Source organism: Pseudorasbora parva, chromosome 18, assembly GCF_024679245.1.
Source record: "Pseudorasbora parva isolate DD20220531a chromosome 18, ASM2467924v1, whole genome shotgun sequence".
Lineage (NCBI taxonomy): Eukaryota > Metazoa > Chordata > Actinopteri > Cypriniformes > Gobionidae > Pseudorasbora > Pseudorasbora parva.
Genome location: NC_090189.1, coordinates 25,711,028 through 25,738,541, shown reverse-complemented (window position 1 = coordinate 25,738,541; position 27,514 = coordinate 25,711,028). Strand labels below are relative to the sequence as shown.

Here is a 27,514-nt window from a genome sequence, read left to right as displayed (position 1 = left end):
TGGTGAAAGCTGATAAAATAAGATGCTTAACCTCTGTAGAACTGAAGCATGATCTGAATAGGTCATGTTTACAGATTATTATGAGTTTTTCCAATAAAATAACACATTTTGTGCTTTTTTTTCACAAACATTGCAGTTTAATGTAGCACACAGGTGTAATATATTCCCGGGTCAATCACACCAGTGACAGGAAGAACTGGGACCAGGAAAGGATCTTCTGATGCAGTCAAGTGAGAGACTTCTAGATCCAGAGCTGCTTTAGCCAGGATCTCTGTGACCAGGGAGGTTGATAGAAGAGCCCTGGGACTGGACCAGCCTTAGACACCAGCTCTGGCTGAGGCTATGACTAGAAGCAGTGAGATGGCCTTGGCTGGGAATTTTTGACAGCCGTGGCATGAATCTGCATCTCCATCATGTTAGGAACTGCTTGGAAGCTGTTCAACTGGGACTGCTATGACAGCTGCGGGACTATAGTGGGTTCTCGGGTTGCAGCAGCAAGAACCTTCAAGCCTGGACAAGAAGTTTTGTGATCAGGGCAGCTCTGAAAAGGTACCTTGTCAAGTAACCTCTTTGGTGCCTGTGACTTGGACCTCTGTGGGGCCTCGGAAGGTTCTGCAGCAGCAGTGACATGAACCTTTATGGCCTTCACTGGCATTTCTGGAGCGGCCCTGACAGGTTTGCTGTGCTCACGGCAGCTGAGAGTGAGCTCTGTGAGAAAGTGGATGCAAGGAGCGGAACCTCTGAGCTGTCAGTGCAAGGAACTTGTGAGATGGCTTGACAGGGACCTCTGGAAAGCTGAGTGTGACTCCATTACTAAAATATGATTGGATGGTGCAGTACATAACTAACTTAACTAAAACTAAATAAACCATTTGCCAACCACATCACTAGGCGAGTAGTTCCGCAAGACGCTAAAACTACTGCCTCAAGCCAAGGCGCCAGACGCAACCAAGGCCTGCCAGCCCCGCAAGACGCTAAGGCTGGAGGATGGAAAGACTAACTTAAACTAAACTAACTATTTACAATATGTACACATCCCTAGACGAGTAGTTCCGCAAGACGCTAAAACTACCGCCTCAAGCCAAGGCGCCAGACGCAACCGAGGCCTGCCAGCCCCGCAAGACGCTAAGGCTGGAGGGACGGAGTGGCCATCATGTCAGCCCGCCAGACGCAAGGCTGAACCTCTCCATGACCTACAGGGGGACCTGAAAAATATTTATAAATTGTACAAGTTAGACAAAGATATTTCATAAAGTATAGAAATACAGCTTGTCATCTGTGCAGTGCATGAGGATTGACTATATGACAGTTGAAGCAGGTATTGAAAGGACGCTAATGACTATATTCAGATAATCAATCCCAACAAACAAAAAGCCAAAAAACAAGAAAATGTCAATAAGTCTTCAAACTTATTAATGTTAGACTCAGTACCTTGAACCAGTCCTGAGAGAGCATCTCCTCCAGATGAAGCCTCTGCTCTGGCTCGCTCTTCAGGCAACCCCGAATAAAACGGCAGCATTCTGTGCAGAAAGATGGAGATATGTCTGATCATTACCTTCAACTTTAAAGGTGTCATGAACTGGCTTTAAAAAAAAATATATACTGTTGTCTGAGGTTAACTAATTCGTGTGGTTTTTACATTCAAAAACATCATAATTAATAAGTAATAGGCTATTTTCTACACTGGTTTTGAGGATCTCTCCAAAATGCTGGGTTTTGATGGGTGTGCTGCACTGAAGACTTGGAAGTAAATGGCTAGGATTGGACAAGATTTGCATATTTAATGAGCTTCAGCTCCGCTGTCATATCTATGTCCTTGGCAGTTCACATGAGGGAGGGATTGTTTTGAAAGCAGCAACCGAATGATTCTCTCAACCACAGGGATCGTACATGTCTTTATCAAACAAACACAATTATTTATTTCTCATCCACCCGCGATTCGGCTATTATTTTTGTATTACATGGCCCGTCCGATCAGTCGATATAAGGTTGTGCGCGCGTGCCTTTCAAATGTCAGGTCAAGATAGGCCGAACAGCGCAGATCACGAAAGGAATATTATTTTACTATTTGGGATTCATCGGCCTGCCAATGGGCTTAATTTTTGGTAACCCGTCTGGAAAACGGATAGCCCTGGGATGCTGCAAGTCCAGCGTGCTTAAGGTATGTTCTGTTAAACACGTAACGTTACACATAATAAAAACAATCTATAAGAATGCAATATTATTACATATAAAAAAACACATTTTACTCACATAAGTGTGTTGCACCATTCCTGTCAGATCCAATATAGAAAAAACAGCATTGTTTTAATCTCAAATGTCTGCAAATCCAGCATCGACCTGAGATTTGTTTACAAATGATTCCGCAGTGAAATGTCCTAATATTAGGATACGAAGGAAGCTTATGCAGCGACTGTGTTGGTTCTTCCACAACCAGGAATAGCGCAATATCTTCCGCATGTTTATTGCTGTTTGCTAGCGCGAGCCGATCAGCTCCATGAGTCGGTTGGCAGGGCTACTGATTTAGACCTGCTTATTATTCTGTAGAGGCGTGTTTCACCGCACGATCATGTCAGGAGGAAGCACACGATCGTTTTCTGGGCCTGGTGTCTATAAAAGCTTTTCTTTGACTAACAAGGAAGTTTTCAGCTCTGAAACTTACAGAATATTCTTATATTACCATGACCTTTTACATATCAAAAGTTGATTTCTTAATTCATCACCCCTTTAAACTTGCGTCTAAGCTGTAAAACTGGAGGAGATTCCTGAATTATCCATAACAACATCTTTTTTTAAAAACACAGTCATCTCTGTTTTGCATGTTTAACAGTTCCATTGTCCTTCTTTGTTGTAATTAAATTCTCACCATCTGAGAAGCCCGGCTGGAACCAGACATCGGCATCCATCAACTCGATGTCGCTGCTGTCTGGGAAAAGGCTGGTAATCATAGTAAACAGCAGCACCCCCAGCGACCACACCGTTGCCTGCTTCCCATAGTACTCTCCCTTTTCAAAATACTCCGGGGGGCAGTACCTTTTTGTTCCTGGAAGAAAGAGTTTGTTGTGTTTCAAAGTTTGCTTTACCACTGCATGTTTTCTTACTTTACTCTGACTGAAATTGCATTCAATTTTAGGCAACAAAAATAATTTAGAATTTTGTTAATGCATTGTTAATATCTCAAGCATTGCTATGTCTCATTTGATTAAGACATGGTGTAACTGGAAACTTGAGTTTAAATCCCTAACTATAAGTTTGAAAGATAGATACCAGAGTAGGTTTTGTAGGATGAGCTTATCAGACGGTCCCCACAGCCGAAATCAATTAATTTGACCTCTAGTGTCTCTGTGTTGACCAGGAGGTTCTGCATCTTGACATCCCTGTGGAAGACTCCCCGGGAACAGCAGATGGCAGCAGCGTCAATCACCTGACACATTAGGTGACGCGCCAACTCCTCACTGAAGAGTCTGCCTTTATTCATCCAAAACCTGTGCATGTCCATGCAGGGCAACGGGCGCTCCAAGACCATGACGTACTTGTCAGGATGGTCCTGCCAGTCCAGCAGCTCTATGATGTGGCGACATCTGGGCCCTTGATTGGCCATGAGTGTCAGGGCCACCTCAAGAGGAACTGGTCTGTGATGGTTAGGCTAGAAGATACAATTTAATGATAATAAGATGGAAGTGGTTTCTCAAATGAGGATTTTGAGTCTATTGAAATATTTGTGATTCATCTATAATGTCATAAATTGAGAATAGTGATTAAGAGGAAAAGACATAGACTGCACAGTCTACTTACAAGGCTGATGTATGGGGTGTTCTTTGTCTTTGCTGTCAATTTCACAGCAACCTGAAGGCCATCTTTGCATCTGGTCCCTTCAAAGACAGAGCCGAATCCTCCTTCCCCTATCTTCTTGCCGCTGGCGTATTTCCAGCCAATGTGGTCTATTAAAAAATTATTATTACAATTATTACTATTATTTTTGAATTGTGTAATAAAGCAGTGTGCTACATTGTTGCATGTTTATTCTAACTGTTGTTAGAACGTTGTTTCTAATTCTCATATAAATAATATACTTTTAATGACTTTTAATCACATATTAAAAAATGTATAGAATGTTTGTGCCTTAAAAAACCTTTTAAAAAATACTAAAAGAAATGTTACAGCTGCATTATTTAAATTAATTACATTTATATTCCTTGAATAATGTTTTTGTACGTGTTTTATTTTGGGTTATGGCAGTAAACTCACACTCGATCCTCTTGATCTCATCACGGTCCAGCTGTCTCAGCAGATGTGGTGAGATCTCACCCACTGACAGACTGGCTGGACTATCCTGATCTTGAGACAGGACGTCCTCCACTTGCTGGTCATCATTAGTAGCAGGGGAGAGTTCAGGACTACTGGAAGGAGGTTCCTGATGATCATTGTCCTCTACAGTAAGGATGACGTCCTGTAGAGAAGTCAGATCTAAAGAGAGGAATATCAACCAAAAGCTTGTTTTAATAAAATAATATCAATAAAATATTCCATACACATATTATTTATTTAGGGGAAATTTGGTTACTTGACATCTTTAAAGATTAGTCTTCAAACTATTTCATCTATTTATCACATAGAGTAAGTAGGCTAATTGATCTGCATTTTTTTAAATGTATGATTGCAATGAGGCATTAATATATTTTTGTAAATGATTAAGAGACCTTTTAATGTTTTGCTTATCATTTACCTTCAGTACAGCTCCTGGATGGGGGTTCATCAGTGTCCTCTTCCACCAAACCCTGTTCCACCTGCGCACCCTGAGCTTTGGTGGATTTGGGGCAAGAAAAACAAAAGAAAGAGGCAACCAACTTTCGAAAGTTCCTCTTCTTCTTTTTCTTCTTCTCCTTCTCCCTTCTCTCCTGCCCGCCTCCCTCACCGATACCCCCAGGCGTCTCGTCAGGACGAGGGTGGTGCTCCGCCTTGTGGTCGGTGGGTGTCAGTGGTGTACAGAGATTTCCCCAGTGCACGCACTCACCACCTTCCTTAGCGTTCTCTTTACGAGATAGTTGCTGTCCCATAATCAATACGATCAAAATGCTATCAACAACTGCAAACACACCGTAAACACTGTTGAAAACACAACTCCTTACTCGCTACAAAGTGAGCAGGTGAGTTTCGAGCTTTATAGTCTCGCGTCAACGTTCTATTTCCTCTATGATGTTATAAGGGCTCAGAGCAGGAGATTATCACAAACATTCAAGTAATGTTAAATGATGCCAGTAATATATGTGTGTGTCTGTAAAATATGAAGGTATTAAACTCGCATTGAAACGTGCATATAACACATACTGTAGTGGCCAATAGTGATGTCCGGCCTAGGACAATGTAGAGTCATTAAAAACAAATATTCAAGTAATGTTAAATGATGCCAGTAATATATGTGTGTGTCTGTAAAATATGAAGGTATTAAACTCGCATTGAAACATGCATATAACACATACTTTAGTGGCCAAGTGATAACATTATGGCCTAGGACAATGTAGATTCATTAAAAACTTTTTTAATGGTCATATTATTTTTCATATGCCTATATTGTTTCACCATTTTTTATTTATTAATCTTTGTGTGGTTCAAAATGTATATAAGGCCTATATTATTGCATAAATTAATATTTTTTATTGTTGTTATTAGGCCTAATATTATTATTACTACAGATTTCATTTTAATCATTTAATAGGCCTTATTCGTTTTTTTAGAGCTAGAAAGCCTAAAGACATGTTTCAGTTGTGCATTGGCTCCCAAAATATTTAGCCACATTTAAATTGGATGTAGACACTCAATGGTAAACTTGTGTGATCTTGATTTTACACATTCACTAGTTGGTTAAAAGTAAATGCCAGAATGGCTCAGAGAAGTGAAGTTAGTTTCTGAGAAAAATGAGAATCTGTTTGCAGATAATGTAATGCCATATTAAGTTTGGCTGAACTGTCCAAATACTTTTTGAGGCCACCACATGACATGTAAAACACAAAATTGACTCTTGTATCAATGTATTCCAGAATGTATTTACCCAAATGCCATTACAAAAAATATATTAATAGCTTATTTGGAATTATAGAATGAATAAATGAATGAGGCATTCAAGGCTACTGTAGTTATCCCCAAAGTGTTTTGCAATCATATCGGTGGTCTCCCATCAACCACCACCAGTGTTAGTTATTAACCTTTTTTATTTTTTAGTGTTTGAAACCAATATGGACATGCTGTCCATATATAATTAGAATATCATCAAAAAGTTGATTTCACTAATTCCATTCTAAAAGTGAAACTTGTATAGCTATTATATTCATTCATCAATCTCCTTATATGTTTTTTTCCATAGACTGTGACTGTGAATATGGCGGTAGTGTCCGTGACGTCACCCATAAGATTCTGATAAGCCGTTCTGAAGGTTAAAGTAGGGGAGAGCTGGGCATTGTCATCTTGCGAGCGAGTCATCACTTGTCACTCCCGGACATAGACTCTAAAAAAATATGGACGACGCAACATCATCCGTTTCCACTTGGCAGTTTGAAGCTTTCAGGCGGCCTGCACGGCGCTGACATCTTGGGACCGAGTCTGTGCAGTAGTGATTTCGGGACCGGAGTTGCGCAGTAGAGAGCAGGAACTACAGCTGTGATATCAAAAGCCCACCCACACTCTCACAGATGCAGAACAATTAATTATGTTGGTGTGAAATAAACAGTTATGGAAATGTAGAAATTAAAGCTAAAGCGCCAATCTGCTCCCAAAAATCACGAAAAAAGTCTGTTAGTGCCTCAGTGACAACTTCACTCAAAGAAGATGTCGATCTCAGCTGTCAATCATGACGTCACACCCCCCGTTTTTATAGCATCAAATAACTAGGTAAAGCTAAACTTATTTTAAAAAATGAACACTTGAAATGAAATCATCGTGATGATAACTGCCTTAAATGATATAAACTAACTTTGGGGAAATAATGTTTGAAATGTAATTTTATTGTTTAGTTGCTGCAGGCTTGCTCCCGGATAACAGAAAATTGACAAAAAGGCTGGATGTGGGCGGGGCTTAGGCAGCAGATAAATGGCTATCCACCTGTAACCACACCCTTAATTATGCAGAACTTTAAGGCTTTATATAACGTAAACGAATGAGTTATAAAAAAGATTCACCCCCCTCACAGTTGTCATGAAGGTCAAAATTAGCCGTATAGGCCAAAACCACAATTATTACCATTCTGTAAACATGTTTTTTTTTCTGTTCTAAAGTTGTGAATTTTAACATGGGGCTCAATTAGATTCTGCTCCCTTCTGGAGCCTGTTCTAGTGGCCAGTTGAGGAATTGCGGTTTACATTAATTCCATATTGGCTTTAAGAGAGATTGCGAGAAGATGCCACTTGGTTTTTTTCCTGTCTCAATTCAAGCTGTCGGACCGTGTGATGTCATACTGTCGGATGCCCCTCCCACAATTGTTGATTGACAGCAGCGTTTCAACACAGACCCTCCCTGAGTGAGCTATCATCATAGTCCGCTATCGTTGATACACTGGATTAGAATGTCGTCTAAGCGATTGTGGTTTTCTGTTCTTGGGTGTAATAACGAACACAGCAGTCATTTTGATGTTCCTAAATCCGAAACACTGAAGACGCAGTGGCTAAGTTGTGTTTTGAAAGGGAATATTCCCCCCGAACAACATCAATGCTTTTATGTTTGCGCGAACCGCAAAGCATTTCTCACCAGACTGCTTTATAAACGAGGGTCAGTATAAAACAGGTTTGGCTAAGAAGCTCTACTGAAGAAAAAAAAGGATCAGTACCAGCTATTCGTGTTCCTGCTGCACCTCCAGAAAAAGGGAGTGTAGTTTGAAATGCTTCCGTGTAGGGCTGCACAATTAATAACATTTCTAATCGCGATCACGATTATGGATGCCACGATTACATAATCACTCTAAGTCGCGATTACAAAAAATAAAAATAATAATAATTCAGACTGTGTAAAAGGCATGTTAGAGCATGTCACGTTGTAAGAGTCGAATCACGACCATAGGCGCCGATTTACGTTTTCCTCCGTGGGTGCTCGTGGGCGCACGCGCCCTTTAAAAAAAGACGTAAAAAAAGTATTCAAACATTTTTTGCATTTCAGAACCTTAGGAAATGGACAGCGGCCGACACGAACACACAAACCTATTTATTTGATAATAAAGCTGTAAAGTAGCATATCTTTCAAATCAGGACAGCACCACTTCTCACAAATACAGACAGGTTTGGAGATGAAAAGCTTAACTGAGACGTAACCGCGATCAGCTTCCTGGGAAATTAAGAATCATTGTCACAAAAGTCCACACAGTAAAATTGGTGGATAGGATATTGGAGCAGGCGACTGACAGCGACACATAGCACCAACTTCAATGGTTAATTTTAAAGGTCCCGTTTTTTGTGTGTTTTTGAAGCCTTGATTGTGTTTACAGTGTGCAATATAACATGAGTTCATGTTTCGCGTGTAAAAAAACACAGTATTTTTCACACAATTTACTTATCTGTACAGCGCTGTTTTCTCTGTCCTAAAAACGGCCTGATGATTTCCTTGTTCTATGAAGTCCCTCCTTCAGAAATACGTAATGAGTTCTGATTGGGCCAGCACTTCCCGTGTTGTGATTGGACAGCAGTTTAGCGCACTTTGCCCGGAAAGGTCCCGCCAAGACCACTCCCTCTTTTTTGCTTATTCTTGTGGGCGGAGGTTTAGTCAACAAACTGTTCTAGTGACGTCATTCCTGCAAGGAAGCGCAGGGGTGTAGTCCAAACCGGCCGTTCGCTGAAGGCTTTGAAAGGGAACTTCTGGTAAATAAATAGCTCGCTTGGCATTGAACTTTGAGCGTTATAATTTTATAGGTATTATTTATGCTCTAACAGCAACATTTCACACTAACTAAAGTTTGAAAGATGGGATCGAGAAGAACAGGACCTTTAAATGAATGTAGCCTACTGGCAGTCTGGCACACGTGGGTGCTCGGTATTTTCTGTGGGTGCTCGAGCCCTGGAGCACCCACGGTATCGGCGCCTATGATCACGACTTTTAATAGGCGTGTCCTTATCAATGACCTGATTATCCACTGATGCATGTCTAACTCATGTCATGTTAATTTCGTAAACATGTGTGATGATAAAGAAACAACATCAGACAACGTGCAAAGTGTTGCTACGAATCAGTCATTAGAACCGAAAAGACACGCTTTGTGACATCGGGGTGTGGAATTATTTTGGATTCACGAGCGATGGAATCCGCAATTATTTTTCTCAAGTTGTGCTTACCTTCACTTTATGCAAAATGCCTGGAAAGAATTGTATCAGATCTGCAGCAAATAGAGTTTTATTCCACCACGACTTGCTTAATACTAATACTTAATAATAGTACTAATAAATAGGCAGTAAATAGATTGCTTGTGCACTGAATGTCTGCAAAAAGGTGGTGTGGTGCTTCTCCTATAACTGGAGACGAAGAAGGGAGTTGTCCGAGGCCCAGAAAGAGCTCAAGTTACCTCAAGACAAGCTCAAGACTGAGTGTCCAACGAGGTGGGGCTCAAAACAAGCAATGATTGCCAGGGTGTTGGAACAACAAAGCGCCATTTCTTGTGTTCTGTCTGCACAGAGAAAAGCCAGACACCTTGTCCCCACATGGCAGGATGTAGACATCCTTGAGAGCGGTCAACAACTCCCTTTCTCCACTTGCTGAATTCACTGATGCTCTTTCATGAGAGCAATATGTAAGTGTATCATATGTGAAGCCTGTTCTACATTTGTTCAACAATCAGATCTTAGCAGAGAAAGAGGGAGAAACAGAACTGTCAAAATGCATCAAGAAGAAGATCCTGGACTACCTGAATAAGAAGTATGATGATTCAGAGACTCAAGAGTTGCTTGGCATGGCTTCTGCAATTGATCCCAGATTCAAGCTTAAGTACATCAACGAAGACAGAGTTGAAGCTGTCAAGATTTGTTTGAGAACTGAAATGGCATCAATATCTACAGTCATGAAGGTAATACTTACAGGTTGTGTGGGTCATTTATATAATATAATTTAGTTTTGGCCATTTTCAGTATTAATTTAACATCAATAAGACGTCCTTACTATTCTAGTAATAGTATATGATTTAATAGTATATTATCTTGAGTTAAACTCAAATTTGCCTTTGTTTTATTAAAAGCCTCAACAATCTGTGAATGTGACTTTTAGAGAGGAAGCAGAAGACAAAAATGCACCAGCACTAAAGAAGACCAAAAAAAACCCCACTGGGCAGCTTGGGACATACACGCGGATATGATGGTTTGTTTAGGCGTAGACATACACGCAAAATCACACGGCATAGACATACACGCGGATAGCTCAAAATGTGTACAGATAACATGCCACTTGGCTTTAGAAAGTGGCGTGTATGTTTATGCAAACTCATGATGTAGTAAATCATATTTTTTTTATTTTACAAGCGCATCTGCATCAAAGCCCTGTCCTTTTCATTTTAGGCATGAGTTATCATTCATTCATTATTCATTTATTCATTCATTCATTCTTATGCTTTCTACCATCAAAATGGACGCCTGTTTAAAAACTAGCACTTTAAAGAAATGAAAGGACAGTGAACCATCAGCATCATCTGTGGAGATGGCACAGCACGGCTGTTATATGGAGAAACCTGATCGAACGGTCTCAAAAGATAATAAACGGGGTGAAGAACAGAGGCGGGGACAGAGAAATGTAACAGAGGTCCACAACAGAGATGTGCTTTTTAAGAGAGATGGGCCTACTTTAGAGACTAAAAAAATGTCAAATAAAAACGCAAATACTGTGACAGTTACATTGGTTTCGGGTTTACATCGATTGGTGATGCAGAGTATGAGCCCGCAATGTGTAGTATGTGGAGACGTTTTAGCTAACAGCAGTCTCAAGCTGTCATTTTATATCAATCAATCAACTTTATTCATATAGCGCTTTTACAATGACGATCGTTTCAAAGCAGCTTCTCAGTGTTAAGACAATATTGCAACAAAATTTGATTTGGCTGTACAGTCGTTCTGGAGAGAACAGTATTATCAGCTTATTTTAATTTATCATATAGCGACAATGTTGGCAGATCAGTATTATAGTTTATAGAATTAAATAAGACCTAATTAATTAATTTTATTTGTATATTTAGTTGAATAAATTGGATCATAATTTTAGTGTCCCCAACTGAGCAAGCTAAGCCAAAGGCGACAGTGGCAGGAACCAAAACTCCATCAGGGCATGATAGAGAAAAATAAACCTTGGGAGAAACTAGACTCAGTCGGGGAGCCAGTTCTCCTCTGGCCTATTATCAAACAGTGTATGATTATTATTCTGTCAATCTTACAGGTCAGAAATCAAATTAGATCAGAATATTCAAAATTTCTGGGTATCATGCAAGAGACGGGTTCATTTAGGATGGTGCGTCGATTACACAGGAGTATGAATACTTAAAAGATCAGAGTTATTGCGCCGGAGACGAGTTTATTGAAGATGACGTGGTGGTGAGGCAAATTCAGAGGAGACACCAATTGACACGGCCTCAGCAGACACTCCAGGATGTGTTGGTCATGTCTGGGCAGAGGTCCTGTAATGATAAACAGGAGGGAAGCAAATGCAATGCAATCAGGATAATGAGCGGCCACGCCCGCCAGAACAAACAACGTAACGAGACACACCCACACAACATACACCTGCACCACACACACAAGAGACAAGAATGAGACAGCAGATTTACCAACCGGGACAGGTCCAATATCTAAACCGGACACGGCCTGAACGTTTTTAATGAAAGTTAAAAATGTTCTATGTGTATGCCATAGTAAGCAATTGCGTTTTTAGACTAGATTTAAACTGACAGTTTAGGTGCTAAATAGGAAAAGGATCGACCGCCTGGAGTTGATTAAGATATTCTAGGTATTAAAGACTGTTAAAGACTTGGATTCCCATCCTAAACATAGACAAAGTTTCAAAAACTAATTTTGGACGTTTGATGGAGTATTTCTGTGTCAAAAATACTCCTTCCGGTTTCTCACAAGTTTCGGCGAGTTTTTTTCGAGTATGGGTCTACTTGACGTTAATAAGAGCGGAAGGTCCTTGTATGAGCTGTACGGGCTCTTCTTCCGGTAGGGTGCGCGCGCGCGCGTGCGCGTGACTAGAGCACGCTGTAAACAGTCTCTCAGGTGCAGATCCAGTCGTCCGTGAACACTTATGTGGCGCCGCGCTTCTCTTTATTCCTATGGGTGACGTCGAGCGACTTCAACGCTTCAGCACAGCATTCCGGGAAGGCAGCGCTGCATTTGAACCGATTTGAACGCAGAAATGACGGGAAGCTTCAAAACATCGTTTCAGTTGCGTCTCAAAATGGATTTACACGCCACTGCTGTCAGGACTTTACCAAATCATACCAAAGAAGTGTGTTTTTGACGGAGCAGTCCCAGCGCTAAAGCTTCGGTCCTGCTTTGGAAGCAGCCGGTGAGTTAACTTAAACTGCCTCAAATGTCTCTGCTTTTGGCTACCGACGCATGAGTAAACATCAGTAACTTAAACGACACGATTGCGTGCTTCGTCATTCAAATGCGCTAACTGTTAACGGTTACTCCATTGTTGTTCTCTGTATAACGTTACAGTATTCTGACATGCAAAACCGTTTTGCTTGCTACTTCTAAGGTCTAGTCGCATACAATAGTCCATAAACCGAATCATGTCCTCATACACTGCGAGTAAACACACACAAATGTGGAGAGGCCATTAAATACAGTAACTTACATACCACAGAGACGGACGTCCTGATGTTGCCGTTTCTCCTGTTCAATTTATTTCTCCCTCAGATTTGATTGTGGATCATTATCTGTATTAGCTGAGATAGATGGGTTTCTCCGGTTTCTCCACGCTTGAGGACGTCACCGCTTTGCGCGCTTGTCATTCTTTAGCTCCGCCCACACGATACGCCTCCAGGCGCTCGGTTTTTTCCGGAAAGACTCGGTACAGCCTATATTTCTTTTATAAATATGATAAAACTAAAGACTTTTCGGAGATATGAAGGATGCAATACTACTCTATAGGTACTCAAGATTGACATGAGATTGACTGAAACTGAGTGTTTCACCCCCCCTTTAAGTACTGGGGAGATAAACCATTTAGTGCTTTGTAAGTAAAAAGCAAAATTTTAAAATGTATGCAATGTTTAATAGGGAGCCAGTCCAGTGTTGACAGAACTGGACTAATAAGATCGTTCTGGTTCTAGTAAGAACTCGAGCTGCTGCGTTTTGGACTAGTTGGAGTTTGTTTATTAAGTGAGCAGGGCAACCACCCAGTAGAGCATTACAATAATCTAGCCTTGAGCTCATCAACGCATGTACTAACTGTTCAGCATTTTGCACTGAAAGCATGTGCCGTAATTTAGATATATTTTAAGATGGTAGAATGCAGTTTTACAGATGTTAGAAACATGGCTTTCAAATGAAAGATTGGTATCAAAGAGCACACCCTGGTTCCTCACTGACGTCGAGGGCTTGACAGAGCAGTCATTAAATGTTAGACAGTATTCTAGGTTACTACTTGTGGAGCTTTTCTTTCCAATAATTAAAAATTCTGTTTTATCTGAATTAAGTTGCAGGAAATTACTATTCATCCAATTTTTTTATATCAGCTATGCATTCCGTTAATCTTGTGAATGGGTAAGTTTCTTCAGGGCATGAAGAAATATAGAGCTGAGTATCGTCAGCATAACAATTAAAACTAACATCATGCTTCCTAATGATATCTCCCAGTGGTAACATATACAGGGTGAAAAGAACAGTCCTAACACTGAGCCTTGCACTACTCCATACTGAACTTGGGAGCGGTGTGACATCGCTTCATTTACTGCTACAAACTGATAATGGTCAGAAAAGTACAATTTAAACCATGCAAATGTAATTCCACTAATGCCAACATAATTTTTAAGTCTGTTTAAAAAAATATTGTGATCGATAGTATCGAATGCAACGCTAAGATCGAGTAACACTAATAGAGAGATACAACCACGATCAGATGATATAGAGTAAATCATTTGTAACTCTAATGAGAGCCATCTCAGTACTATGATACGGTCTAAATCCTGACTGGAAATCCTCACATATACCATTTCTTTCTGAAAAGGAACATAATAAGGACACAGCCTTTTGTAGTATTTTTGATAGAAATGATAGATTCGAGATTGGCCTGTAATTGACTAATTCTTTAGGATCAAGTTGGGTTTTTAGATAAGTGGTTTAATTATTGCCAACTTAAAAGTTGTGTGTGTGTATATATATATATATATATATATATATATATATATATATATATATATATATATATATATATATATATATATATATATATATATATATTAGGGGTGTGCATTGGCACTGCCTTCACGATTCGATTCGATTACGATTCACCAGGTAATGATTCGATTCGATTCTACGATGCATTGTGATGCATCAAAATTCTACTGCACACAAAGCAAATTTTTCATCAGTCATGAGGCAATACAAGCAGATATTAAACAACAGATTGTATTGGCTGTTATGTGTCTCCTGTATCTTTGACATAAAAGTTATTAAATAAAATAAAATGTAATTAAATAAAATGCAATTAACCCTTAAATGCATGACTGTTTCACCAAACATTCTTACATATTCAGGTCGTTAGTGACCCAGATCTATATTTAACATGGATAGACCTCTACCTGTCGTGATAATATATAAAACTCCTGATTTTAGAGTAACAGCTACAGAAGAATAAAATAAAACCTATTTCGTTACCTTTTGGAGCTTGGAAGGATTCAGTTTGGGCAGATGTTTAATACCATCATCATCTGTCCTCGTCAGAGCTCGTTTACCAGTATATTCAGCATCTGCCTCATATTCGCGATCTCCAGCATATTCTCCAAACTCATTTTAAATCTCTTCAAAATCAATATTTTGATCACTGACAGCTTCTTGACCACATCCATCATCAAGAGACAGTGACACTAACATATGATTGTGTTTAGTACTTGCTCTCTGAAGTAAATCACTAACCCATTTCAAGTTTTGCAGATTATAATTATTGTTTCGTTTTCTGTCAGAGGTAACTATGAGTGAAACGTCACTTCATCATTGAGTATCAGACATTGCCACCTTGTGGAATAAAGGTGAATTGCGCCGTATTTCATCATTATAGATTAATTTATTATTGTGCAAAAAATATGTACAATCCTACACACCTCGGGTCGTTAGCACATTTTTTAAATAACCCGTCTATCGCGGTCATCTCCCTCAGCCATCTTCCTTGTTGTTGTTGTTATTCTCCCGGAACCGGAAGTATTTGAAACTTCACAACTTTATCGTCCGCCAGAAAATAAACAGTGACATAATCGATTATGGCACTTTGCCGCATCGATGATGAATCGTTCATGCTCCGCATCGCGATGCATCGTCGAATCGATTATTGTTGACACCCCTAATATATATATATATATATAGTCCACTTTTTTGTATTAAAAAAAGTGTTCTTAAGGGTGCGTTCACACTTGTCATGTTTGGTTCGATTAAAACGAACCCTGGTGCGGTTGCTCGGTTTGTGCGGTTCATTTGAACATATGTGAACGCTGCCATCCGAACCCTGGTGCGCACCAAACAAGCGGACCGAGACCGCTAAAAAGATGGGTCTCGGTCCGCTTCCAAACGAACTCTGGTGCGGTTCGATTGATATATGAACGCAACACGGACCAAAGACATGTAAACGGACCAAAAACCGGACGTAATGTCACAAGATGCGACGCATAATGCAGCTGATTTGACGACGTGGAAAGATCGGTGTATCCAAAATGAGTAACTTTAGCGTTAGAGGGCAAACATAGAGCAACGAGGAAGAGCCTCATCAATATTTGGTCTGACGAGCATGTTTCGAAAATGCTAGAAAAAACACACAAAAAGCATACCTGGCTCTTCTCATCAAAGTTCCTGTGTTGCCCATTATTAGCAGGTACAGACGACAGAACGGCCGTCTCTTTTGCACAACGGAGGAAATACTGCTGCTGTTTTGAATGTTTTGAACATTTTATGAGCTCTTCATGAGTTCTCAGCGGGTAAAAATAATGCCATATGTGTTACACGCATAAAATGATCGCGTTTAATCCAGCACACAGCGTTGTTTTGAACATTTCATGAGCTCTTCATGAGTTCTCTGGTAAAAAATAATGCCGTGTTACACGCATAAAATGACCGCGTTTAATCCAGCACACACCGTTGTTTTGAATGTTGTGAACATTTCATGAGCTCTTCATGAGTTCTCTGGTAAAAAATAATGCCATATGTACACGCATAAAATGCCTGCGCGTGTAATCCGCACACAGCATTGTTTTGCACGTTCGGTAAACGAGCTCCTACGTCATATAAGCCGACCAATCAGGTTGTGAGCGCCTTCCTGTGCCTTTGGTTCGGAAACTTTAGGTTCGCTGTTAAAAATGCCCGTGTGAACGCTAAGCGGACAAGGACTATTATGTTTGTTTTTGTTTTTTGGTCCGGACCAAACGAACCAAACTACAAGTGTGAACGCACCCTAAGTAATGATGGCCAATAATTAGAATCCGGACCTCTGTATTTGTCCCATTTGTGCGCTATAAATGTTGTGAAATAATTGCCTATATAGTATTACTTTAATGCAGCAATCATTTTGCACAACACCAAGATCTTCTCATCTGAGCCTCCTGACTGTGTCTGTCACCACTCGTCAACGTCAAAATATTTAAGATGACCAGTCAAAACAAAGTAGGCGGGCTTTATGTTCACTGAAGGTGCTGAGCACTAATTTCAGCGTGACGCTTCAGTTAATTGGTCATACAGTGAAAGATGAGATGTAAGTAGCTACTAAACATTTCATATTTGGCAGCTGTTTTAGGATTGAAATGGTAAACTACCGATAAAAATAATCTGGCAAACTAATAAACCTTTGTGTAAGTTATAACGTCTATAATTTATGAGATTGAATGTGATAGCTATACTGTCAATGTGAGAGGACAGGAAACATTAATCAATCCTTTTTTTCATATAATCCATAAGATTAATATTTAATGTGTGCATTTTGTGAATGATTTAAAAAAAATCTTAGAAATTGTCTTAGAAAGTGATTTATAAAAAATATGAACTATAAATTTACCCTATGCATTGTTGACTGCTTTAGGAGGGAAAGAGAAAGGGCAAAATAGGGAGTGATGGAGATGAGGAGAGAGCAGGAATTGACAAAAAATTTACTGCCAACTGATTTAGTTTTAAAGCTATTTTCATAATATTTTGGGCTTTTAAAAGTTTTAAAATGATCATATGTAGATCCGAGAAATCAAATTTTTTTTGCGGGGGAGCATGCACCTGAACCGCCCTAACTCTATAGGTATATTATAACTGAAATGTTAATGTTTTCTAATATACTGAGAATATTTGTATTTAGTTATTGCTATTAAAAAAGTGATGTTTAACCTAAATAATGTGGTGGGGGTGCTTGACATGTATCAAACATTAGAAAGGGGTCCGTGCTACAAAATGTTTGGGAACCACTAATCTAGAGGAGTCATGGGAGAAAGTCATGTGGTCAGATGAGACCAAAATATAACTTTTTGGTCATAATTCGACTAAACGTGTTTGGAGGAAGGAGAATGATGAGTACCATCTCAAGAACACCATCCCTACTGTGAAGCCTGGGGTTGGTAGCATCATGCTTTGGTGGTGTTTTTCTGCACATGGGACAGGGTGACTGCACTGTATTAAGGAGAGGATGACCCGAGCCATGTATTGCGAGATTTTGAGGAACACCTTAACCATAACCCTTTCTTCAGTTAGAGCATTGAAGATGGGTCGAGGCTGGGTCTTCCAACATGACATTGACCTGAAGCACACAGCCAGGATAACCAAGGAGTGGTTCTCTAAGAAGCATTATCAAGGTTCTGGCGTGGCCTAGTCTCCAGACCTAAACCCAATAGAGAATCTTTGGAGGGAGCTAAAACTTTGTGTTTCTCAGAGACAGGCCAAAAACCTGACTGATCTAGAGAAGATCTGTGTGGAAGAGTGGGCCAAAATCCCTCCTGCAGGGTGTGCAAACCTGGTGAAAAACTACAGGAAATGTTTCCTCTGTAATTGCAAACAAAGGCTACTGTACCAAATATTAACATAGATTTTCTCAGGTGTTCAAATACTTATTTGCAGTTGTATCATACAAATAAATAGTTTAAAAATCATACATTGTGATTTCTGGATTTATTTATTATTTAGATTAGGTCTCTCACAGTGGACATGCACCTACGATGACAATTTTAGACACCTCCATGATTTCTAAGTGGGAGAACTTGCAAAATAGCAGGGTGTTCAAATACTTATTCTCCTCACTGTAACGGCCGTTTCACACCGCAAGCCTGAGCGGCACGTGAGCAGCGCATATTTTTTCCGGTGCCCATGTTAATCAATGAGTGCATTCACACCGGAAGCAGGAGCAGCACGTGAGCGTCAAGCAGGAGCGTCGCGTGAGCAGCAGTGAAGCGGGGGTTTCGGCTGCGAGCCTATTTTTGCTGCGCTGCTGACGCTCCTGACGCCGGCTTCACACTGCACGCGTAAGCAGGGCGTAGGCAGCGCTGAAGCAGCGCGTGTGTAAAGCAGTAGCAGCGCGCGCACTTTTTGCTTTCACACAGGCAGCGTTTGTCGCGCGCAGTTGTCACGCGCAGTTGTGTACAGACTAGCCTACTCTATAATGGATAAGTTTGCATTTCTCTTTAATGTATTTGAAATGGAAATAAAGCAAAGATTTATCATGAAGCTAATTTTATTTTAAAAAATCATTTCACTTGTTTCTGATGTTTTTTTATTTCGTTCAGTGCGAGTTTTTGATAGAAGAAAGGCCATCGCACTATATGTCCATGAAAAGCACATTGCTAAAAAGAGAAACTTCAGGAAATCGTCTTGAAATATTGGATAGGCATCAAATTTACATGCATTACCCATCATAAACCTCTTAAAGATAATTCATAAATGACTGTATAACAAAGAGGAAACTTCTTAACCCCTTAAGTGTCACCCCCCTTTTTGAAAATATACATGAAAATTCACTATCCAAAATTAAATGGCTGCAATTCAAGAATGCTTTGGAATATAGACATAAGTTTGGTCTCATTTTAAAGAAGACAGTCAGCAGAGTATTGCTCAAGTGAAATCACTTCAAAAAAATTAAGTTTAAAAAAGTTATGGAAGTTTAAATGTACTGTAAATCAAATATACTGTACTAGATATTTAATATTTAATATACAATATATATGTTACAAAATAATGTGGACTCTAAAATTACTATCAAATCAAAGCCATATGTCTAATCAATTTGTGTTCCAAATTTGAAGTTGATATCACAAAAATTGAAGTTCCCATGAGATTTTGTTTAGGCGTTGTACCACAAATAGCCACCGGGTGTCATTCGAATTCCATTGATTTTTTTAAATGCAATTTCCTGTGTCAAATGTACATATTTTTGTGTAAATATCACAAAACAGTTTGCAGATATAGAACGGTGAGACTAAGACCTTTCCGACGATATGCGTTTTGTCAAGATTAGATAAGGTTTTTATTATAAATTAAATAAATATGTTAAATAAATATGAAACATGACAACGCCACTTGGGGAGGAGCCCGCTAGAATAATTTAGAGCACCGTTTCCATGGTAACGCAAGGTCCGATTTCAAATCGATTTGCTCAGGATGAATCTTGAGTTCGTAAGCTTTCAATTGATATATAGTTTGTCAACATTAGATCAGGATAAATATAGGATATATTGTTTTAAACATGCAGTGGCAAATGGGCCCACCGGTGGGCCAGTGACACTTAAGGGGTTAATGATATATTGTAGGCTAAATAAGCAAATTATCTAAAAAAGTTTTTTTTAAATGACAAAATAACGCACATCATAGTCTATCTACATGTCTATACTGTATGTGTGCTATATTAATGTGTGTACATTCTATTTACCTATCCATATTTAGTTGTTCGTTCGTGAGACAACAAAAGATTGTCAGAAACACTTTAAAATGACTTCAGCACCAAGAGCCGCTCACGCTCACCAACTTCCTCCCATGCTTTTCGATTCACTTGAAAGTCTTTATAAAGCAACTTGTGTGGATCATAGAGAACTGTGTGCTTCTCAACCTCCACGATGAGACAAGTGTCGTCCATTGCTGTCTTTCCAGGTGCACTCAGAAGAACACTGCCTGTGACACCACGTGCTTTTTGTGAAGAAACATCTATTGTTTCTTTTTTTATGCCAGCATATAGTTATAATATATACATAATTTAATTCATATTTAATTTAAGCTAAACTGAGATTATTTAAAATTAGTTTTGTATCAGGCAAAAACTTATGGCAGTGACTTCGGTTTTTGTGTAGAACTTTTTTTCCCCACAGTGCCAGATGTCATATGGTGACTGAGAAACACACGGAACACTTCACTAAATTATTTCATGGTTAAATGTGTTATTTTTCATGTTAACCAGGTTAATTTTGATCAGAACAATATACTGTGGCTTTAATTCATCCTGAGCAGCGCGTCAAAAATAGACCTGGCGCCAAAACGATCGCGGCACTGACGCTTCTGCTCTGCTCCTGCTACGCGCCGCTGCGCTGCCTCTGCTCCCGGTGTGAATTCACTCATCTGTTAACATGAGCGCCGAAAAAAATACGCGCTGCTTACGCCCTGCTTACGCGTGCAGTGTGAAGCCGGCGTGACGCTCAATTGAAGTGAAAGCAAACTTTTAAAGGACAAAATAAATGTGATTTCACACAAAAAGTGCCTAAAATGCACACAGGAAGCACGTGTAGTGTATTTGAACAATAACTGGAGTATGTCAGAGAAGAAAACAAAGAATAAAAAATATCTGTGGAAGATTTTAGCAATTTAAACTCGTTTTGATTATTCAGTTTGGGTGAAAGTATGGTTATGATTATAAAAAATAAAGTAAACTAGCCAGAAAATGTAACAAACTTTCGTTTAGTTTAGTATTTAATATTCAGACAGGTAAAGGCTCTCGGTCTGCAGCTGCAGTCACGGTGTAAAGCGAAAGCACACTTTTGATGGACAAAATAAATATAATATCACAAAAGCGTTCAAAATGCAGAAAAAGAAAACAAAGAATACAAAATCATCTGTAGAAGATTTACCCATTTAAACTTGTTTTAATTATTCAGTTTGGGTGAAAGTATTATAAAAAGTAAAGTAAACTACCCAGAAAATATAATAATTTATTTTAGTTTAGTATTTAATACTCAGACAGGTATAGGCTCTATCATTGTGGGAGCCGCTGCTGTGACGCTGCACCAACGCTTCCAGTGTGAATACTCTCGCGCATCTGCAGCTGCAGTCACGGTGTAGTTACGCTGAAGTGCTGCTCACGCGCTGCTCACGCTTGCGGTGTGAAACAGGCGTAATTCATAATCCCACGTTGGTAATGAACAACACATTATGGTTATTGTCTATTGTGTTATTACAAACTGTGTAGCCTACACTGGTGATAAAGTTAACATGGACGTGGTAACAATACACTAAGCTTACTTTTGTAGATGGTTTATAACGGTGTCTGTTACTGTAAAAAAATGTGTTGTAACTATTACACTGCATAGATAACGCTATGACAAACCGACATTAACAGAAAAAAAGTTTTTATTGGCATTAGCTGTAACATCAATCTGTCAATGAACTAACGTATACATCAGTAAACACATAGCATTCTTATCTCACTACGCTAATATTACCCTGCCAGTACACACAAAGATAAATCAATGTGACCTTACGTTGCAGGGCATGTTACAGGGCATATTTCCTGAGAAATGGAAGGAGGCTAAAATCATACCACTGCCTAAAAATAAAAGAGCCACATTTACAGGACAGAATAGCAGAGCTATCAGTCTATTACTTTTACTCAGCAAAGTCATGGAAAAAGATTGCTTTTGAACAAATTTATAAAAAAATAATGTTCTAATAGTTTGATCACTAAGTACCAGCATGCATATCGGGAGGGTAAACTCCACATGTACTGCTTTAAATAATTTGACCGACAACTGGTTAGAAGAAATTGATGAAAAAAGATTAGTAGGAGCAGTGATGTTGGACTTCAGTGCAGCGTTTGACCTGATAGATCACAAAATACTGCTTTAAAAATTAGAATGTTATGGTTTTACACCTTCGTCTCTGTCATGGATGGCGAGTTACCTATTCAATAGGAAGCAGCGGGTGTTTTTTAATGGTCAGTATTCATCTACTAAGACAATACATTGTGGTGTGCCCCAGCAACCCGATCACACATAAATGCGTATAAATAGTACGAGTGTGCAATGTCGTGGAATGTATACGGCAAAACTCATTTTGGCGTGCATATGATACGCTGTTTTTCGCGTGCATATGATAAAGCACTTTTTGGCTTGTATATGACACGCGCTTGGGTAGGTTTAGGGTAGTGGGGTGGGGGGTTCGTATGTATAATATGCCATAAAATGCGTATCATATGCACGCGAAAAACAGCGTGCCATAGACACGTCAAAATGAGTTTTGCCGTATACATTCCACGACATTGCACACTCGTACTATTTATACGCATTTTTGTGAGAATACCCTGGCCCCAGGGTAGCTGCCTCGGGCCTTTGCTATACTTGATCTTTACAAATGATTTACCTTTTATTGTGAAACATTTAACAGTTGTTATGTATGCAGATGATTCCACACTGTACTGTTCTGCAGAAATCAAATCTACTAAATCATGATTTGCAGAATATAAGCAAGTGGGTAAAAGAAAACAAATTAAGTTTTAAAATTAGACAAATCAACATCTATGCTTTTCTGGAAAAGATTAAAATTAACTACCCAGCCATCTCTGAACTTGTCAGTCAATGGGCTGCAGCTAAAACAAGTGACCCAAGCCAGGTTACTGGGCGTAACCTTGGATTCTTACTTGTCTTTTTCAGCTCATATTGATGGAATGATAGCTAAAATGGGGAAGGGTATTAGCCTGACAAGCCAGACCCACATCAAGATGTTTGGTCTGGAAACTCACCATTGACAGTGTTCAATCCAAGGGGCGGGATAAACGGTTGTCTTTCAAACTCCCTCTGCACGCGATAGGATAGAGCTACCACCAACCAGAGCAACGAAGGTGAAACAGAGCTTGATGATAGATTAAACATTCGCCGTATCCGGTCGGCAAAACTCAGAACACATCTTCCCTTTTTAAGAATGACTTCAGTGCCGTTCTTATTTTTTTTTCTCAGAGAAAAGCTTAACTCCAAGTCTTCCAGAGTCGTGGTCAAAGCTGAATCGAAAGACCGCCGTTCGTCAGTTTCTGTGTTTAGCACGCAAACGTAACTCAGCCGTCATCATTATGGCCCCGCCCACCAACTCTATACATGATGTGATTGGCCCGGCAAGAGTTAGGGGAATACAGCTCAGAAGGGTATTGAGAGTTGCTAGACGACACTCGCGGGCAGATTAAAATTGCTGCCGCTAGGGTGCATCTAGATTTCTAGGCTAGAAGGGTATTGCAATGTCCAGAAAATGTATGTCATATATTCCTATGTCCATTGCTAGACAGGTGGTCCTCCAGTGCTCTTTAAAGACTAATGTGGCCCTGATGCATAAACGTCTTTCTTGGCTCACAGTTGACGACAAAATTAAATTACGATTAATTTAAATGTTGTGGAATGCATGCATTTACAAAACAGCCACAGTTTTTCTCTGAGCAGTTTGTTTTTGTAGGAAGTGGACACCTATACGCCACCAGGAAGACACTAGGTGGTGATATAAAACTTCCGCTTCCCAGGACAAATTTTTTGAAACGCACATCACTTTACAGAGCAATATCTATTTGGAATAGACTTTCTATCTCATCACGCAGAATTTAGAACAAATACAAATTTAAGAGAACAGTAACCCAGGAATTGCTGCAAATGATCTAGTGCCAGCTGTAAATTGTCTTGTTCTTTTAAATGTCATGTTCTCTGAATGTAAGTGCAATGTTTGAATTATTTTGATTGTAATTTGTGTTGCTTATTGTTTTATGTGATTTTATGTTGTGAATTATTTTAAAAGAGGACCCCAGGAGGATTAGCTGCCATCAAATGGGCCGCTAATGGGGATCCTAATAAAACAATAATGTGACATTACGTTAACCAACTATTCTGAAACGTCCCGTTCAAGGCTTAATTGTCAGATTTTGTTAGCGCTATTATCTTGTCCCGAGTCCAACTCAAATTCCCAAGTTCAAATTTATACGGTTGCACAGATGTGTCCTCAGAGACTCAAGTAGCCATTCTTTCTCCTTCACTGTTGTGATGGCAATGCGCCCACGTGTGTCAAACCCCCCCAGAACAGAGGGGCGGGGTGAGCAAAGCTCATTAGCATTAAAGACACATGCACTGAAATGGCTTGCTGAAAACAGAGTTGTTGACCAGGAAAATGAGTGTTTGCTTAGTTACAATACTAATGAGAATTTGTAATTAAAGGTGCACTATGCAACTTTCCGTCCACTGGAGTGCGCCTATTCAAAACAAATGCGTAATTTGATGACACAAAGTGTGAGCGCAGCATCTTGGGAAATGTGGTCTTCACCTCACAGCTGGTGGAAAATAGGACTCGGGCAGAAATCACATTCATGCATGCACGTTACTGTAGTGTAAAGCAGAGCAGAGCCGAGTGTTGTGGAGCTGAGCATGGCTGCTGGAACGATTGTTAAACAAGCACACGGCTCGCGAGCACCGGGACTTTTATTATGACGGGATGAGACACAGTCGCCGGGCGCCTGCACTGATCCACTCTTCTGGTTATGATTATGAGGTAATGCCAGGCGCGCTGGAAGCCGTTTAATTCCGGGGGGGGCTGAAAGTTGGGTCGGAAAATGTGTGACGTCATTATGTTGTCGGTGGCGACCAGAGAGGTGTTGTAGCAGAACCCCCCTTTACCGTCAAAGAGCACAGACCGCCCCAGATTATTGTTGTTTAAAATTAAATACTTGTTAGAACGCGATCTTACCATGGGTGTCGGAAGCAAAACTGTGGGTGGTCTCAGAATTCGTTTTTGCTGGAGTAACGTTAGATACAAATATACTGCAGTTTACTAAACGACTGATTGCGCCAGACAAAATTACGGAAATCACTGAGTTATTTGCCCTGCCTTTTGCCGAACTCGCTCTACTCCCTTTTCACATCACAGATCAGAAAAGCATTTATTTTCAATAAAAATTGAGAAAATATTAGAAAAGTGAAAAAAAGAGTCAAACACCTAATACGTTTTTCTCGGTTAGGGGTAGGTAAACAGGCGTGTTGAATTAGTGACGATAAAAGTGAGAGCGTCCAATATTATTGGTCTTTAAAAGTGGGTGAGTCTTGTCCTCACGACACACTCCGACGCCCATGGATCATACACACGTTAATCATCACTCATAAAGCATTCTTTTTATTTGTGTTCATAGGCTACATACAATATCCAGCAGGCCCGGATTGGCTAATCGGGAGCATCGGGAAAATTCCCGGTGGGCCGGTCTGTTTTTGTGGCCGCGAGGGCCGTTGTTGTCATGGCACTTGGTTGAACTATGGATGCTGTCCCTATTGGCTGCCTGCACTCACAGCAGCCCCACTTTTTTATTTTACCGCAGTCCCACTCTTTTTATTTATTATTTTACCGCAGTCCCACTCTTTTTTACTTAATATTTTCTTGCAGAGTGCAGCCTGCAGGTTTAATAATGACGTGATTATATTTTGACTCCCTGGCCCCGCCCCCGATACAGCGCCTTGAAAGTTGCTCATAATAAAAAAGTCAGTTAAAAATGGGTAATAGGAAGCGCAAAGGCGGCGCTGAAAAGGCCAGAATAAAAAAAAACGAGAAGGCTCTGGAAACTGACGCGGCCAAATGTTCTAAGCTGTGCACATTGTTACTCAAAAAAACAAATGATGACGACGAGGCCGGGGGGGTATTCCAAAAAGCAGGTTATGTGACATACCTGGGTATGTTTAAGGGTAAGTTCGTGGATAACCTCAACGTTCGGTTCCAAAAACAGAGGTAACTTTGTGGGTATGTATGTAACCATAGCAACTGACTCTCTGAAGATTCTCGAGCAGGTTATGTTTCAATGTAACTTCGTTTCAGAAGGTTGGTGAGCATGGCGTGCCCTTTTGACGAGGATCCTGTGGACGTAGAAGCACAAATTATACGAGTTTTTTTTTCGTCGGGAGAGGGTTATAAGACCGCTTATTGATGTGTTTGCACATGTAGTTTATTTAACACGTCTTTTAAAACCGCATATCGCAAATGTGACAAATCGCGACTCTGCGCTTAGCACAGAAAACATTCTGTGCATAGCACTTAGGTTTTTTGCATCTGGCCATTTTTTGTACAGTGTGGGCGATTCAGAGCATGTGGGAAAGGCAACTGTGTGTAGAGCCGTTCGCACAGTGTGTCTGGCACTTAAACAGTTGTTACCCACGTTTATACAATTCCCTGGCCATAAACCTCTGCTTGTTATTAAAGACGAATTCTACAGAGTGGCAGGTTTGTCCTTTGTAGTAAAATATATGACACATATGTAATATTTAGTCATATTATTAATATCTATACATGTATTCATTATGCACACACTTCATACTTCCATAACTTTCTGTTTCTGGGTTTCCAAATGTAATTGGGTGCATTGATGGCACTCACATTCCTATTAAAGGAGCTTTAATGTTAATAGGAAATCTATTCGTAGTATCAATGTGCAGGTAACAACTTAATTTTTTCCCCTTAAAATCATCAAAGTCATTACTTTTTCCACTAACTATAGGTAATATGTGAGGCAACCCAAATCATCACCAATGTCGAGGCAAAATGGCCAGGATCTGTGCATGATGCCAGAATTTTCCGCCAGTCATCATTATGCCAGACATTTCAGCAGGGTATGATTTGCTTTATACAATTTTTGTTTTTACTATATTTGTGTTGTACACTTCAATCATTACAGGACAGTACAATGGTTACTTGCTGGGGGACAGAGGATACCCTTGTCTGCCCTATTAAATGACACCCTACCCTGAACCTGAGCCTGGACCACAGACACGGTTTAACCTGGCTCACAGCCGAACACGGGCCAAGGTGGAGATGACTATAGGGATCCTCAAATCTCGGTTTCAGTGTCTGCGTGGGCTCCGGGTTAGTCCAGAGAGGGCATGCGACATTATTGTGGCTTGTGTTGTGCTTCACAATATTGCCACTATAAGAGGAGAGAGCCACCCTCCTTGTATTGAGGAAGATGGCCCAGAGGAACACCGACAGATTTTAGAGGCCAACAGAGACGGAAGACTTTTGAGAGACAGGATTTGTCAAAATTACTTTTATTAGGTTTTTTTTTTTTTGCACTGGTCTGCCAGGCAGTTTATTTCTTCATTTCCTGAAAAACAATAAAAGTAAAATTCATTAAAATG

General features: G+C 39.9%; 1 protein-coding gene and 1 pseudogene across 1 annotated transcript; one reads left to right on the top strand and one right to left on the bottom strand.

Moving 5' to 3' along the window:
- Positions 1–1,247: 1,247 nt before the first annotated feature.
- LOC137046031 (serine/threonine-protein kinase pim-1-like) lies at positions 1,248–5,057 on the bottom strand. The gene is made up of 6 exons (XM_067423085.1): positions 4,727–5,057; positions 4,249–4,467; positions 3,796–3,941; positions 3,268–3,646; positions 2,867–3,043; positions 1,248–1,520 (listed from the first exon to the last, which is right to left on the bottom strand). Exons 1-6 carry the CDS (start codon positions 5,055–5,057, stop codon positions 1,393–1,395), a joined length of 1,380 nt encoding a protein of 459 aa, XP_067279186.1. The 3' UTR covers positions 1,248–1,392.
- Positions 5,058–9,588: 4,531 nt separating this feature from the next.
- On the top strand, positions 9,589–27,431 carry LOC137046030 (putative nuclease HARBI1; annotated as a pseudogene).
- Positions 27,432–27,514: the final 83 nt, after the last annotated feature.